Below are 13,982 nucleotides of genomic sequence, written 5' to 3' on the forward strand. Positions count from 1 at the left end.
AAATAATATCAATTTCAATCCATATTACGAATTATCGTGAATCTGAATCATACAAAACAGAATACACTAAAATTGCATATTGCATAAGCTATCCAATGAAAATTAATTATTAAAAGAAACACCTAAATTATCCATACATCTGAATTACAGCAATAAATACGGATTATTCAAATAAATACAAAAATTAATATTATTATAGGCACAATAAATGCGAACGAAATAATATTATCTTCCCGTCTGAATTGATCCAATTTTTTAATTGCCATTTTTATTTCCTTCAATATTCGTTCCCAAAATTTTTTCCAATAATTTCCGGTGAAAAAAAATACACCCATTAATTAATCTTTTCCCGTTTTTCACCCGGACAAAAACGTCAACGAAAAACCATCAAAAAAACATCGCAAAAGAGACAAACACACGTGTCACGTGCTGCGGAAGCCCCATCACAACTGCGGACTGTCCGGACGCGGAATCGCGTCCGCCGCGACCACCTCCGGGCTCGCCATCCCGGCGTCCGGCTCCGGCGGGTCTTGGACACCCTCCGCCGGGGTCGCCACGTCCGGGACGTCCTTCGCCACGTCCTGGACCACGCCCAATTCCGGTTGGTCGTGGGCCACGCCCACTTCCATCGTTTCTTCCGGTTTCTCACTGACCACGCCCACATCCATCGCAACTTCCGGGTTCCCGGGGTCCGCCGGCTCCGGGCGGCCCGTGTCGGCCGCCGGCGGGCTCTCGGCGTCCACCGCCAGCACGCCGTTATCCAGCGGCGCGCTCGGCTTCTATTTTTACAAAAATACATATTTATTTCGTCGAAGAACTAATATTTATTGATTTATTTCCAGTCATTTTTTTACTGATTTATTTATTGCATTTATTCTTCCATTTTGTTAAACTTTTTCCGCATTTTATTTTTTTTTCTTCTTATTCTGCATAGTTTTCTTAAAAATCTATTATTTTTTTATTGATTTACTTATTTGCATTTGCTAAACCATTTTTGTGAACTGTTTTTGTTATTGTGTTTTCCGATAAATTATAGTCATTATTGTAATCAGGAATCTGTTTTTTAAATGCATTTATTTATAAATGTTTTTTTAAAAGGTGGAAAAAATAAGAACTGAATTTCTGGATAATATTAATTACCATTATGTTTTCAGAACTACATATAACCAGATTTATTCGTAATAATATCATTAAATAATTCTGCTATGAAAAAATGTCGCTAATGCATTCCGAAAAAATAAAATTTAAATTCAATTCAATTTAAATTCAATTTAAATTCTTCAAAAATTCAAATGTTTGAATTCTGAAAATTCTGCAATAAATTCTACAGTAAAAATAAATTCTAAAAAAAGGCAGGCTGGAATAAATTCTGTAAAAAAGTAGAAAAATGAATTAATTAATAAATTCTGAAAAAATCATTTAAATTAATTCATCATCAGCTTAATAAATTCTAAAAAAAATCATTTGTCATACTACAGTTTGATTTTCTGGCGTCCTACCTCGTCATTGTCGCGCGCCGACTTGCGGCGCTCCTCGCGTCGCCGGCGGGAGCCACTGCCGTCCTTTCTCTCGCGACTGCGGTCTCGTCCGCCCCTCCGGCGGCGCTCCGCCCCCTCCTCCCGCTCCCCCTTCTCCCGGCGCGCCCGCGACGTCTCCCCGGACCCGCGCGACCGCTCGCCGCGTTCGCGGGCCTTCCCGCCCTCCTTCTCCTTCTCGGCGCCGCGCGAACGCTCCCGCGGGCGGCTGGAGGGTTCCCGGGAGCGCGAGGGACTGCGGCGCCCCTCCTTGCGGCGCCCCGGGGGGCTGACGGCCCTCGCCGCGGCCGGGGGCGACTTGGGCGGGGCGTCGTTGGTCCGCGGGACCGGTTCCTCGGGTTCCCGGGGTTCGCGGTGCTGATTGAGGAGCCGGTCGAGGTCGAGGAGCTGGAGGGTGTCCGGCGGGAGGTGGGCGCGCTGCTCGGCGTGCAGGTCCAGCAGGTGCTTCTGCAGGGGGCCGCGGAGGGCGGGGCTGCTGTCCAGGGCCGCCTTGAGGCGCTCCGAAGGGAGACGGAGGAGGACCGGGATGGAGGGCGGCAGGGTCTTCTCGCAGCACTTGACGAAGCCCTCCCACAGCAGCGGATACGTCCACACCTGCACAAACTTTCTAAATTAACATAATTAATTTTCTGGGTTTTTAGGAATAAGAATAAATTTTTTTAGGAATTTCTAGGAGAATTACTAATTTTTTTAAGAATTTTGACGTATTAATTGTAATATTTTTAATGCTTTAAGATGTAGCTCAGTTATTTATTCGATCAAATTTATTCAAACTTTAATTCAAACTCCTGCCACTAATAAGATTTATTTTGTCAATACTTACTCTAATATAACAATTTGTTTAGTTATGAATTCACGTGCTTCTATATTCATTTAATAAATGAATAATAATTTGTACAATGAACAGGACAAAATAATCCCGCCAAAAACAAAATAATTCCCGTGGAAATTCCAAAGCGAAAAAAAGTGAAAAATAAAAAAAGGTTATACCGTAAAAAAACTAATTAAAATTCGGGAAAAAAATGCGGGATGATCTGGCAATGAAAACTTGGCAAGCAATATTGTAAAGAAAAATCGGCAAATAAATGTCCATGAAATGTGCAGCAAATACTGTAATGGCTTGCCTCGCGGTCGATGAGTTTGTTGAGGATGTTCATGATGAAGTAGGTGGTGCGGTGGCCGTGCAGCTGCACGGTCTGCAGCACGGTGCGCAGCAGCAGAAACGGCAACGGCTCCGCGTCGATCAGATTCTTCAGCACCTCCATCATCGTGTCGGCCGGGTACAGCTCCTTCTCCTCCAGACACAGTCCCGTCGCTAATCACACAACTCAACATTATCTACTGTACAAATTCACTTTTCAATCACTCCATTTCTGGCAATATTGTGCTGATTTATTTTGCTGGTAAATTTTTATTCGTATAAAAAGATATTTAATTTGGAAATAATATAGCGTTAACGTAGTGCGATGGCTGCTAGATGTGAGTGTGTGGCGCCAATAACTGCACCACGAACAGCTGTGCGTTAATTCCGTATGAGAAATTAATTTCAAAATATATACTTTTTAACATCCTTGTATTCGGGAAAAATCGCAACATATCACCTGTCAAATTTCACCTTTTCCAGTGTAATTTTAGAGGAGTTAATGTTTTTTCTAACATTTCTGGACAGTTCCATTTCATTAATTTTTAAATTTTTTTCAGAATTATTATAAAATATAATTTGTCACCTTTGATGAGACTCTTGGCGTCCACCTTCGTCATGTCGATTTTGTGCAGTTCAATGAGCACTTCCGCCGGCGACAACGACGGCCGGCGCTGCGTGGAATCTGCCACAAAAAAAAATAAACGAAAAAAATACTACTTATTATGTGATTAATTATTACAGTAATTATAACAAACAAGCTGAAAAACTTTCCAATTAAAAATAAAGAAAAAATGCTAAAAAGAGGTATGTGAAAACTAAATCAGGAATTAATTTGAGAGGATAGTGGGACGCACCGAGTTTGTGTTTGCCGGTGCCGAGTAAGCGGTGGAAGACCTCCTGCACGACGACCGGGTTGAGTTTGACCAGTTTGGGCAGCGCGGCCACAATGTCCTCCTTCGGCAGGCCGTTCAAGATGGGGATGAGGAAGCGCACGTCGGGGATGCGCTCGGCGTACAGGCCGCGGATGCTGCTGATCAGCTCCGCCGTCGGCGGGTCTAAATAATACCAGTATCATTATTCACTGCCACCGGGATATTATTCATAATATTCGCCATTAAAAATACTGAATAAACAACGCTAAATTCAATTAATGCCGAATAATAATTTATTAACAACAGTAAATGAATATGACCGATAAATGCAAATAATTCCAAGAAATAATAATACATTCTAACCAAATAAAATTCACAAATTTCTATTATGTAACCAATGAGAATAATTCCAGCCAATAATAGTAAAAACAGCAAACGATAATGCTGATAGCAAGTAAAGAATGATGATAAAAATAGTAAAAAAAAACGATAGTATACTGAAATAATAATGAATAATACTCGTATAATATTAATAAAAGAGGAAGGATATAATCACGACCAATAACTACGAATAATGATTAATATTAAAAAAGTTAAAAATAAATTAGCGGAAGCACGACGTACTGGTCTCGGTGAGGAGGTGGATGACGCGCAGCACCAGCGCCTCGCTGCCCTTGGGGGGATTGCGCACGAAGGCCAGCATTTCCGGCGCGTTCATCCCGATCGTCCGCACCTGCAGAGTGATAACGCCAACAATAATCAACATCAGCCGTGTGCCTCCATTTCTATTACTGCATTGACTACGGATAATCCTATTTATTTATCAATATTTTTTTCCTTATTATTACCTTTTCTTATTCGTTTATTTTTTTCCTTATTATTACCTTATTATTTTTTTCCTTATTATTATATATTTTTTTCCTTATTTTTTCCCATATAGGGGATTTATTTCAAAAATTCCCGCTTAAATGTGTTAAGTAATGAATTGGTTAAATTCTTGCAGAATTATAATTTTTTTCGGGAATACAGTATACACAAAAAAAGTTTGTCTAAATTAACTGGTCGAAAGAAATTTTACGCATAGAGCTGTTGATTTCAACTTTGAGCACCGCGCCGTATAGCAGCCATTACACTACGTTAGCGCTACAATTCGCAGGTACGAACGGGCAAGTTTATTCAACGTGAGTGTGTTTTGACTGAGAAAATAAATATTATGCAGCAACTATAATTCATAGTATGCGTAGTATCAACTATAATTCATACCTTACGAAAAATCCAATAAATTCCAATAAATAACTAGAAAACTGCATGTACTTGAAACACAAATAAAAAAACATCAATACAGATAAATATAAATATGTTCTAATGTTAATACTGTAAATTCCCATTGAATTGAAATTAATAAATGCATTTAAAACTGCACCGATAAGTATTCTGGTTACGATGGAATAATAGTGTAATGCGTACCGGGAGGTCGACGATCTTGAAGATGGTCTTCTTGACGTCGTTGGCGTGCTGGACGTACATCTCGCCCAGCACCGGCAGCAGCGAGGCGTCCTCGGCTAGAATCCCGGCGAACAGGGACGAACAAATCCGCTGCAGATCCTCGTTCCACTCCGGCTTCTTCTCCGGCGCCCGGCCGTACTTGTCCTGCTGCAGCGCCGCCGGATCCCCGGCGCCCAGCATGTTCATGCAGTCGATGGCGAACGTCTGCCGCACAAACAAAAATAATTACCAAATATTAAAAAAATAATTATCAAAATAAAATACGCAAATTCATTAATTTCCTGACATATTTACCTTATTATTCAAACAAATTACAGGAAAATGTTTCCAACAGAAAAATTTCAAATAACAGTTATTACAAATTGTTACAAATGTACTGACTATTAAAAAGGTACTGTTTTAAACGAATGACAACGCCCTATAATCAGCCAAATATTTTTTAAATATTTATTTATCAAGCCTTAAAAATTCTAAATTAAACTGTAAACAAAAAATGGCCAATTAGCCGACAAATTTATAAGAAAATGGTAATAAGAAAATATCTGCATCAGAAAAATTCACTTAAATTTGTTAATTCAAATTTAATTCCAATTCAATAAAACTGTTAATTCACCTAAATGCTAATTCAAATAAACTGATTATTAAAAAGTATTTTTTTAATAAATGAATAATAATGTCCTATAATCAGTTAAATATTTTTTTAAATATTAAAAAAGATTGAATTAAATTGTAAATAAAACTGGCCCATAATTAGCCGAAAACATAATCATTATTGAGCAGATAAAAAAGGCGTGAACATACCTGGACTTGGGGGCGCAGGGAGGGCATGCTGGAGTACAATTTGACGCAGGTCTGGACGGCCTGCGCCTGGATGTCCTTGCGCTGGTGCAGCGTCAGGTCCAGCGCCGGCAGAATGTAGCGCGCGGGGCGCGGCCGCGTGCTGACCAGTTTGTGGATGAGGCGCATGGCGCCGTGCACGCTGCGCAGTGTGCAGTAGTAGCTCAGCAGCTCCACCGCGCCCTCCGTCACCCACGGCACCTCCATGTACAACTGCGACACCAGCCTATACACAAGAAAATATTCCAAAAATATTACAAATGCAATACGAATTCTTATTTTAATTTATTTCCATTTTACCCAAATTATTCACCTAGCTACGCCTAAATTTACACTGGGATTTTTTTCTAATGTACTCTGTATTTTTTATCAGAATTCTCCTTGCTACTTATATTTAAAGAATGATTGATAATATTGTCCGAATATTACAATCTTAATCAACAAACTGAGCTGGTTGACGTAAGTTTTGTAATAATAATTAATAAATCCAATGTGAATAAAAAATACAATGGTAATAATAAATACAACGGAAATTATTACAGATTAAGTCCGAATTCCACTTAGTTCGTTAATTGAGTCAAACCCACATTATGTAAAAACTCATTCATGTAAAAACACTCTAAATAGTAGGATTGGATTTTTTATTTCTACTTCAGTTTAATTTTTCTTTTGGCTTAGACCCACAACGTCCGTACCGAAATACAACTTTGGCAGCCACTGCACTACGTTCGCGCTACCATTCTATAGTGTGCGCATGCAGCGCTGACACATGCGGAAAATTTCAATATTTTTTAAATAAGTTATTATTAGTTTGTAATTTATTGTTGTGCAAATTGTTCATTTTTAATTTATTATTTCTATTCAATTTTAATTAATTTATTCTTTTTTTACCGCAATACTTTCTTTTTCAAAAATTCATTATTTTATACTGGATCACGAGCACATTGACGCACCCTTCGCGGTACTCGGGATGATCGATGAAGCCCTTGATGAAGCGCGTCAGACAGTCGTCGTAGCTGGCCAACTGCTCCTCACTCAGGTCCTCCTCATTCTCCCCCGCCCCCGGCGGCGGCTGCCCCGTCCGCTGAATGTGCCGGGCATACGCGTACTCCTCGAAGATCCAGCGAAAGGCCAACTCCGCCCGGCTGCCCAGATCCTCCATGATAAACTTGGCGATGCCTGCAACCGCTCAATTATAATTCCGCTTTCATTTCCACAAATCAAATTAATTTCTATTTTTTTACAATTTGTACTCCAGTTCAGTTCCCAGCGATTTCAATTTATTCAAAGTTTAATTCCATTTATTCCTGATTTCTTGTTAATTAAAACTTAAGTAGACTTAATTTGTCTTTGGCCTAGTAAAATCTATTAAATTACAATCTACTGAAAATGCACTTCTGCTTTCCGTTAAATCCATTTTATTACAATTAATTGTGCTAATAAATAAATCGGCTTAATTTAATTTATGCAAAACGGTACTCCAATTTGCTATCAATTAGTTTTACAAATTTAATCCCATTTATTGCTAATTAATCATTGTTAAAATCCTCCTCTACTTAATTTAGCCTAGTAAAATCTACTGCATTAAAGTAAAAATAAAAATTGGTCTGTAATTATTGCTAAAATCAATGCTGCTTAATCTAATTCATTTAAAACTCAACATTCGATTTACTGCTGAATTTAACTGCAGTAAAATTCAGTTTAATTCCTTACGCTCGCGTAAGGCCTCCAAGCCGACCCGTACGGCAAAATGCACTAAACACTTGTGGAAGAGCGACTCGGCGGAAGCGTTGAGGACATTCGGCTCCGATCCGATCAGTTCGTTGACGATGGAGAGAATGGCGTTGCTGCGGTCGTCCGGCGGGATGGCCTCCGTCATCTCCTCCAGCTTGAAGGCCTTCTCGGTGGCCTTGAACTCCTCGGGCACCGGGCCGCTGGCCACCGCCTCCGGGACGCTGCCGGCGGTGTCGCCCTCGGCCGCCTCGTCGCCGCTGTCCGCGTCGCCGTTCTCCAGGTCCAGCGCGGCCGCCTCCTCGGAGGGGGGCGCCCGCAGGACGCTGGAGATGGGCTGGGCGGTGGCCGCCGACTTGGCGTCCTCTTCCTCGTTCTTACGCAGACTCTCCTCCTGTAATCACACACCAGGGTTTTTATCCCAAATAATTTTGCCAATTAATTCAGAATACATTCAAAATTAAGTATAATTCAATTCGAAATCACCACAAATAAATTCCACATTAACTGCAATTAAATTCTAAATTAATTCAAAATTAACCCCGGTTAATTCTATATTAACTGCAAATAAATTCGAAATTAATGACAGTTCAATTCGAAATTAACACAAAAATAATTTCCACATTAATGGCAATCAAATTCTAAATTAATTACAATTAAATTCGTAATTAAAACCCCCTTTAATTCTAAATAAATTACAGTTAAATCCGAAATTTACACCAATAAATTCCACATTAGCTGCAATTAAATTCTAAATCAAACGCGATTTAATTCTAAATTAAATGCGTTTAAATTCTAAAATAAATGCAATCACATTCGAGGTTAATTCGAATATGCATCGGTTAATGAAGTTACTGACATTAAAAAACAACCAATGACCTTTTTGCGTTTGGCGACCTCTTCGGAGCCGGGCCCGACGTCGGCGGCCACCATCTGCAGCGCCATCAGCCGGGCCAGGTGCTCCAGGATGCCCGAGGCCGGGCCGCTGCCGATGGGCGTGTACGTGGCGTGGAACTGCGTGGGGATGCTCGTCGGCAGGCGGCGCTGCAACAAACACAACCAAACTGAATTTTTTTTTCACGGTGCACTGGGACCCAAAACAATTTACTAAACTTTTCTGATTAAACAAAAATATAATCCTTCTTTCCAGCCTAATACAAACAGTCTGATAATTTATTAACAATAAATAAAATTAAATAGTATTATTATAATCTTATTACAACCTTAGAAAAATATATGTACATCAATAAAACCCACAATAGCTAGGCAAAAGAAATCTAATTACGAAAATTGTTTATATAATATAAATAATCAGGGATCCTCGTTCGCCCCTCTGGACACGCTTACCATGTTGGCGATGATAAGGCGGACGACGACATCGGGCGTCAGTCGCGGGACGATGGTGTTGGTGTTGATTTCGGTGGCCAGTGACTGGTAGTCGACCAGGGGTTCCGGCGCCTGCCGCGGGGCCACTTCCGGCTCCCCTTCGTCTTCGTCGTCCTGATAGTGATCCTCCTGCAACCGGGCAACAAACGCATTTATTATTTATTTTATCGGCATATATTTTTTTCAGATATTTACTTCTGTTTATTTATGAACGAATTCGTTGGATTTTTTTAAAATCACTTTTCTTTATGTATGGGCGCATGTCTGACAATTATTTCGATTTATTTTCTTATTTACTCACTTTTTCCATATTTATTCTTATAATCTTATTTACCGTACTTTTCCTCTTTTTTTCTTGAGCTGTTTTTATTTAAGAACCCGTTTGATACACTTATTCTATTAATAGGTATTTTTTTATGGTCGTATTTTCCAGATCTGGGATATTTATTTTATTTATTCATTTGTTTCACTTGCGGACGCATCCAGGCAACAAACAGCCAGCTCACCAGTTTCGGACGCTTCACCACGACTTCCGGCTCCGGTTCGCGCTTCTTCTTCCGCAGCATCTCCGTGATATTCGCGCGGTTGCGATAAATCTACAGACACGATGAAACTGACAAAATTCAGATAAATTACTACCGTTTAATTAAGTTATTTTTTGTGCGGGTATTGTTAACCGGAGAGTAAAATTACCACACATTGGAATCGTACACTGCTATGGAATAAAAAATAAATTCTTCATTTGCCAAATTTATTAATAATCCCATTTAAGAGACATCATATTTTACAAAATGCATTAAAAAAATATAAAATACGTGCCTGTAAATCCAACAAGAAATCCATGATTTAATTCACAAAATATATATACAAAAAAAAAATGAAAATATATCTGTTTAAATTAATTAGTGCATTTAATTCCCAGGCGTGTACCTCGTTGTGGCTGGTGCCGAAGTGGCGCGTGAGGAGCTGCACGGTGCGGTCCAGCATCTCCGGGTCGGGACAGCGGCGCAGCACGCAGATCAATCCGGTCTTGAGGTACTTGCGCAGGCCCTCGACGTGCAGCTTGGTGTAGCCGGCGGGGATGTTGGTCAGCAGGAACTCCACGGCCGTCATGACGCGCGGCAGGTACTGCGGCCGGCGGCGCGCCAGCCCCAGCAGGCAGCCGCACACGCTAATACAGTCCACGCTGCAATCAACAACAGCCGTTGATTAATTATTTGATTTCTTACAAATTATTTTTAATTTAATCTGTTCATTCTACAATTATGTACCATTTATTCTGATTATTTCGAAAATTATTTCCTTCATTTTATTTATTTAATTGTTCAAATTGAACATCAACGCTGTTCCTTACAGAATTATGTTGCATATGTTATATTTCTTTTCGAAAATTATTTTTATTTATTTTACTTATTTATTGATTTTATTTTATCATTTGAGTAATTTATTTTTGTACAATTCAAGTGAATTTCCGTACTATTCGGTCGTGAGGGTTTGGCGCGTGACGAAGCCCTCGAGGACGTCCAGCATCGCGCTGGCCTCGGCCTCCACGCTGCGCCGGCTTAGCTTACTGCCGGACCACTTGTCGGGAATGTCCAGCGAGCTCACGTTGTCCTCGGGATCCTACAAATTACCACCAAAAAATAACACACGCATTTATTTTTCAGTTATCGATTTAATTTAACATTATTTAACGGCAAATTTAATAACCATAAAATCAAATAACCTGAAAATTAATTAACAACATGATACAAATTTATCAGTTTTTCAATTAACTGATTACTGAAATAAAAAAATATTAAACACCCACTGGCGAGCAAATTCGGGAAATTATTTAGCAATAAATTAACAAATAATTATAGATTTTAATTTGTTTAACGGCAAATTTAATAGGCATAATTAATTAACGATCAAATTAAATAACAACGTAATAAAAATTAATTAACTGAAAATTAAGGTGAAATGCTGGAAGGACTAACGGGCGGGCAATTCGGGAAATTATTAAGCAATAAATTAACAAATAATTATAGATTTTAACTTATTTAACGGCAAATTTAATAGGCATAATTAATTAACGATCAAATTAAATAACAACGTAATAAAAATTAATTAACTGAAAATTAATGTGAAATGCTGGAAGGACTAACGGGCGGGACGGCGGCGTCGCGGGGACTCTGGCACTCGATGAGGGTCTGGAGGAATTTGTAGGAGAGCAGGCGGTAGCCGACGTGGTTCTCGGCGTGCTCGGCGCCGCTGATGGCCTGCACGAGGTGCTCCTTCACGCCGCGCAGCTCCTGCCACACCGGCTCCGCATTACCCTCCGTCACGTCACCCGAACAGATCCACTGTAAAAAGAAAAACACACAACAACTTTAACGGCTCTGTTTATTCACAGTAAAACTAAATTAAATTCGATCAAATACAACGCTATGAAAATAAATACAATTACGCAACAGGAAAATAAGTTTTAAAAAATTAAATAAATTCAAACGAAATCAAACATAATTAAATCTACTGATACCAAAAATTGCTGGAAAAAATAATTTCCTAATTTTTAAAAATTAAATAAACTGAAACGAAATCAAATACAATTAAATCTACTGATACCAAAAACGGTGAAAAAAATATTTCCTATATTAAAAAAAGATACAGTTGATTTAGATACGTCGTACAATTAGAGCCAAATAAATCAAATAAAACGACATTAAATAAAATTAACCGATATAAAATAAGCCAAATAAAATAACACAGCAGTCAAAATTGAGGAGAAAAAATATTAAATAAAACAGCGATTAAACTGAATTACTAGCGCAGTATTGGTGCTCACCCGCATGGCGTTGCGGTAGATCTGTGTGGCGCAGATGAGACTGCGTTTCTGCACGACGACGGCGGGATCCTCCATTAAACGCAGCAACAATTCCTTGGAGAAGATGTTGCGCTCCTTTATCAGCAGCGGCTCCTTTTTACTAACCAGAAAAAATCCAGATAATTTTATTATTAATCGGGCAGAATTTCTAGGGATTTCTGCAGCATTTTTCGGGGAAAAATGCCGAGTAGTCCTCACCAGGCGTCGCGGATCCAGTCCAGACAAAAGGCCACCGCCTTCAGTTTGCGCGTGTGCCGTGTCGCCACCATCTCCGCCCAGAAGTTGTCGATCAGCTCCGGGCTCTTGCTCAGAATCACCTCTTTCGCCTACGCAACCATTAGCACCTCCGCATTTCAGAATCAGGCGTCATACACAGCAAATAAAATACAATATGGTAATTTTAAAATAAAAATAAATACATAAAACCTGTCACAGTACAAATTAAATTAAAAAATAAATAAAAAGCGCAACAAGCACACAGCCGCGTCAAACAAATCATGAAATTCAAGTAATGTAATCTACTCAAGACGGAACCGATGAAATTTACCGCAAATAAAAGAGAGAAAGAAACAAAAAATACCAAAATGAACATAATCCGGAATTTTTCTACACACTTCGTTATAGCTTACAATAACAATAAAAAAATAAAATTATTATATTAACAAATTCAGCTCTTGTTAAATCAGCACACATAAAAAATTAATATGTGAAATTCACCATCTGTAACAATTGAAGATTAATTTCTGCAGTTAATACAAGCTACAAAATTGTAGAAAAAAAATTTCTAACGTTTCACTGTTTAAAAAATAAAGAACAAAAATAAGAAAAATATTATCAAAACATCACATAAATTAAATAAAAAATCTTACGCAAATTTTCAAATTAAATAGATTTCATGAAGACAATAAATATCAAAATTTAATGCAGAAAAATTAAATAATTTAAATGCGTTGACTTACGCTGAGTAAGTGCGTGAGTCGCGCGTCCAGATCATTTCCCGTTTCCTGCGCCGCGTGCATCAACCCGACCACCTTCAATAAATCACATGATTCACAACGCTTGTGACGAAAGATGGAACGAATAACAAATTAAAATCGAATAAGTAAAATAATTTTTAATCACAGTAATAAAAACCTAACTGGAAAAACAATCTTTTTACTTTTAGTTTTCACCATTGGAAAAAAATCAAAAAAATTATAAAAAAATTGCGCAAAGTTGGTAAAATTATTACATAAATTTGAAAATTATTTCGGTAACGATTCTACGAAGAAAATAACGAGAAAGGTAATTTCGACGAGGAACTAGGAAAGTTATTGCGACAATCTTCGATAATCTTACCCTTTGATACACTGCTTCGTTTTCTTGTGGATTATCAACAACACCCGTCATTTTTGCTGCCCCGATTACTTCCTAGTACAATAATCACGTTCACAGTAGGATTTGTGCAACGGCACTTGAGAAAGTGCGCGAAAAAGGCTGCGCGATGTGAGCGCGAAGACCCGCGTGGGTCGCCACAGCTTATTTAGACTTTATTCCGTCCGTGTGCTCTCTACCCATACTCTTCATTCCGTCTAACCTTCTTACAACATAGTTCTATCAAAAGTTAACCAAAACAAATCAAGCGTCATCTTTATTGTCCCTATAATGACCGCGTTGTGTAATATTTGCCCGATCGCTGCCACCAAAAACCAACACGATACGGGCCAATTAATTTTCTGCTACACTGCACGGAAAACAGGCTGCAGTGACTCCGCGTCGGAGTACAAATCGGAGTACGGCCCTGTGAGTCGGTGTCGCGATACACGATCAGTGCGTTCCGTCCACGCACGCGTTACTACAGCCCCGCCTCCCGCTGCTGATGTCATCCATTCATCGCGCGGCTGCGGTTGATGAGTCACGAAGCGGGCCACCTGGTTTTCCTGTCTGTTCGCGTTTAAACGTGAAGCAAAATTCTTCGTTTTGTTTATAAACCTGGCTCGGTGACTCATCGGCGCTTCTTCCACTGCTTTTTTCCGCGAACCGCAGTTACAAACAAGGCCGCCGAAAGAACAGGAAAATCTAATCAATAAAAATTCCAACGCCGCGTGTGCGTCAGACGGCGCTGA

The 13,982-nt window shown here is 39.4% G+C and overlaps 1 protein-coding gene across 1 annotated transcript; it reads right to left on the reverse strand.

Moving 5' to 3' along the window:
* Nucleotides 1–159: 159 nt before the first annotated feature.
* LOC129599976 (symplekin-like) lies at nucleotides 160–13,567 on the reverse strand. Its single transcript, XM_055498351.1, has 20 exons — nucleotides 13,216–13,567; nucleotides 12,837–12,908; nucleotides 12,076–12,203; nucleotides 11,839–11,977; nucleotides 11,159–11,356; nucleotides 10,489–10,634; nucleotides 9,942–10,197; nucleotides 9,518–9,607; nucleotides 8,973–9,140; nucleotides 8,505–8,669; nucleotides 7,608–8,019; nucleotides 6,848–7,073; nucleotides 5,859–6,120; nucleotides 5,019–5,261; nucleotides 4,176–4,284; nucleotides 3,534–3,734; nucleotides 3,263–3,361; nucleotides 2,660–2,850; nucleotides 1,500–2,129; nucleotides 160–779 (listed from the first exon to the last, which is right to left on the reverse strand). The coding sequence occupies exons 1-20, from the start codon at nucleotides 13,264–13,266 to the stop codon at nucleotides 444–446; spliced, it is 4,122 nt and encodes a 1,373-aa protein (XP_055354326.1). The 5' UTR covers nucleotides 13,267–13,567; the 3' UTR covers nucleotides 160–443.
* Nucleotides 13,568–13,982: the final 415 nt, after the last annotated feature.

The sequence above is a fragment of the Paramacrobiotus metropolitanus genome, unplaced genomic scaffold, assembly GCF_019649055.1.
Source record: "Paramacrobiotus metropolitanus isolate TYO unplaced genomic scaffold, Prichtersi_v1.0 Parri_scaffold0000159, whole genome shotgun sequence".
Classification (NCBI taxonomy): Eukaryota; Metazoa; Tardigrada; class Eutardigrada; order Parachela; family Macrobiotidae; genus Paramacrobiotus; species Paramacrobiotus metropolitanus.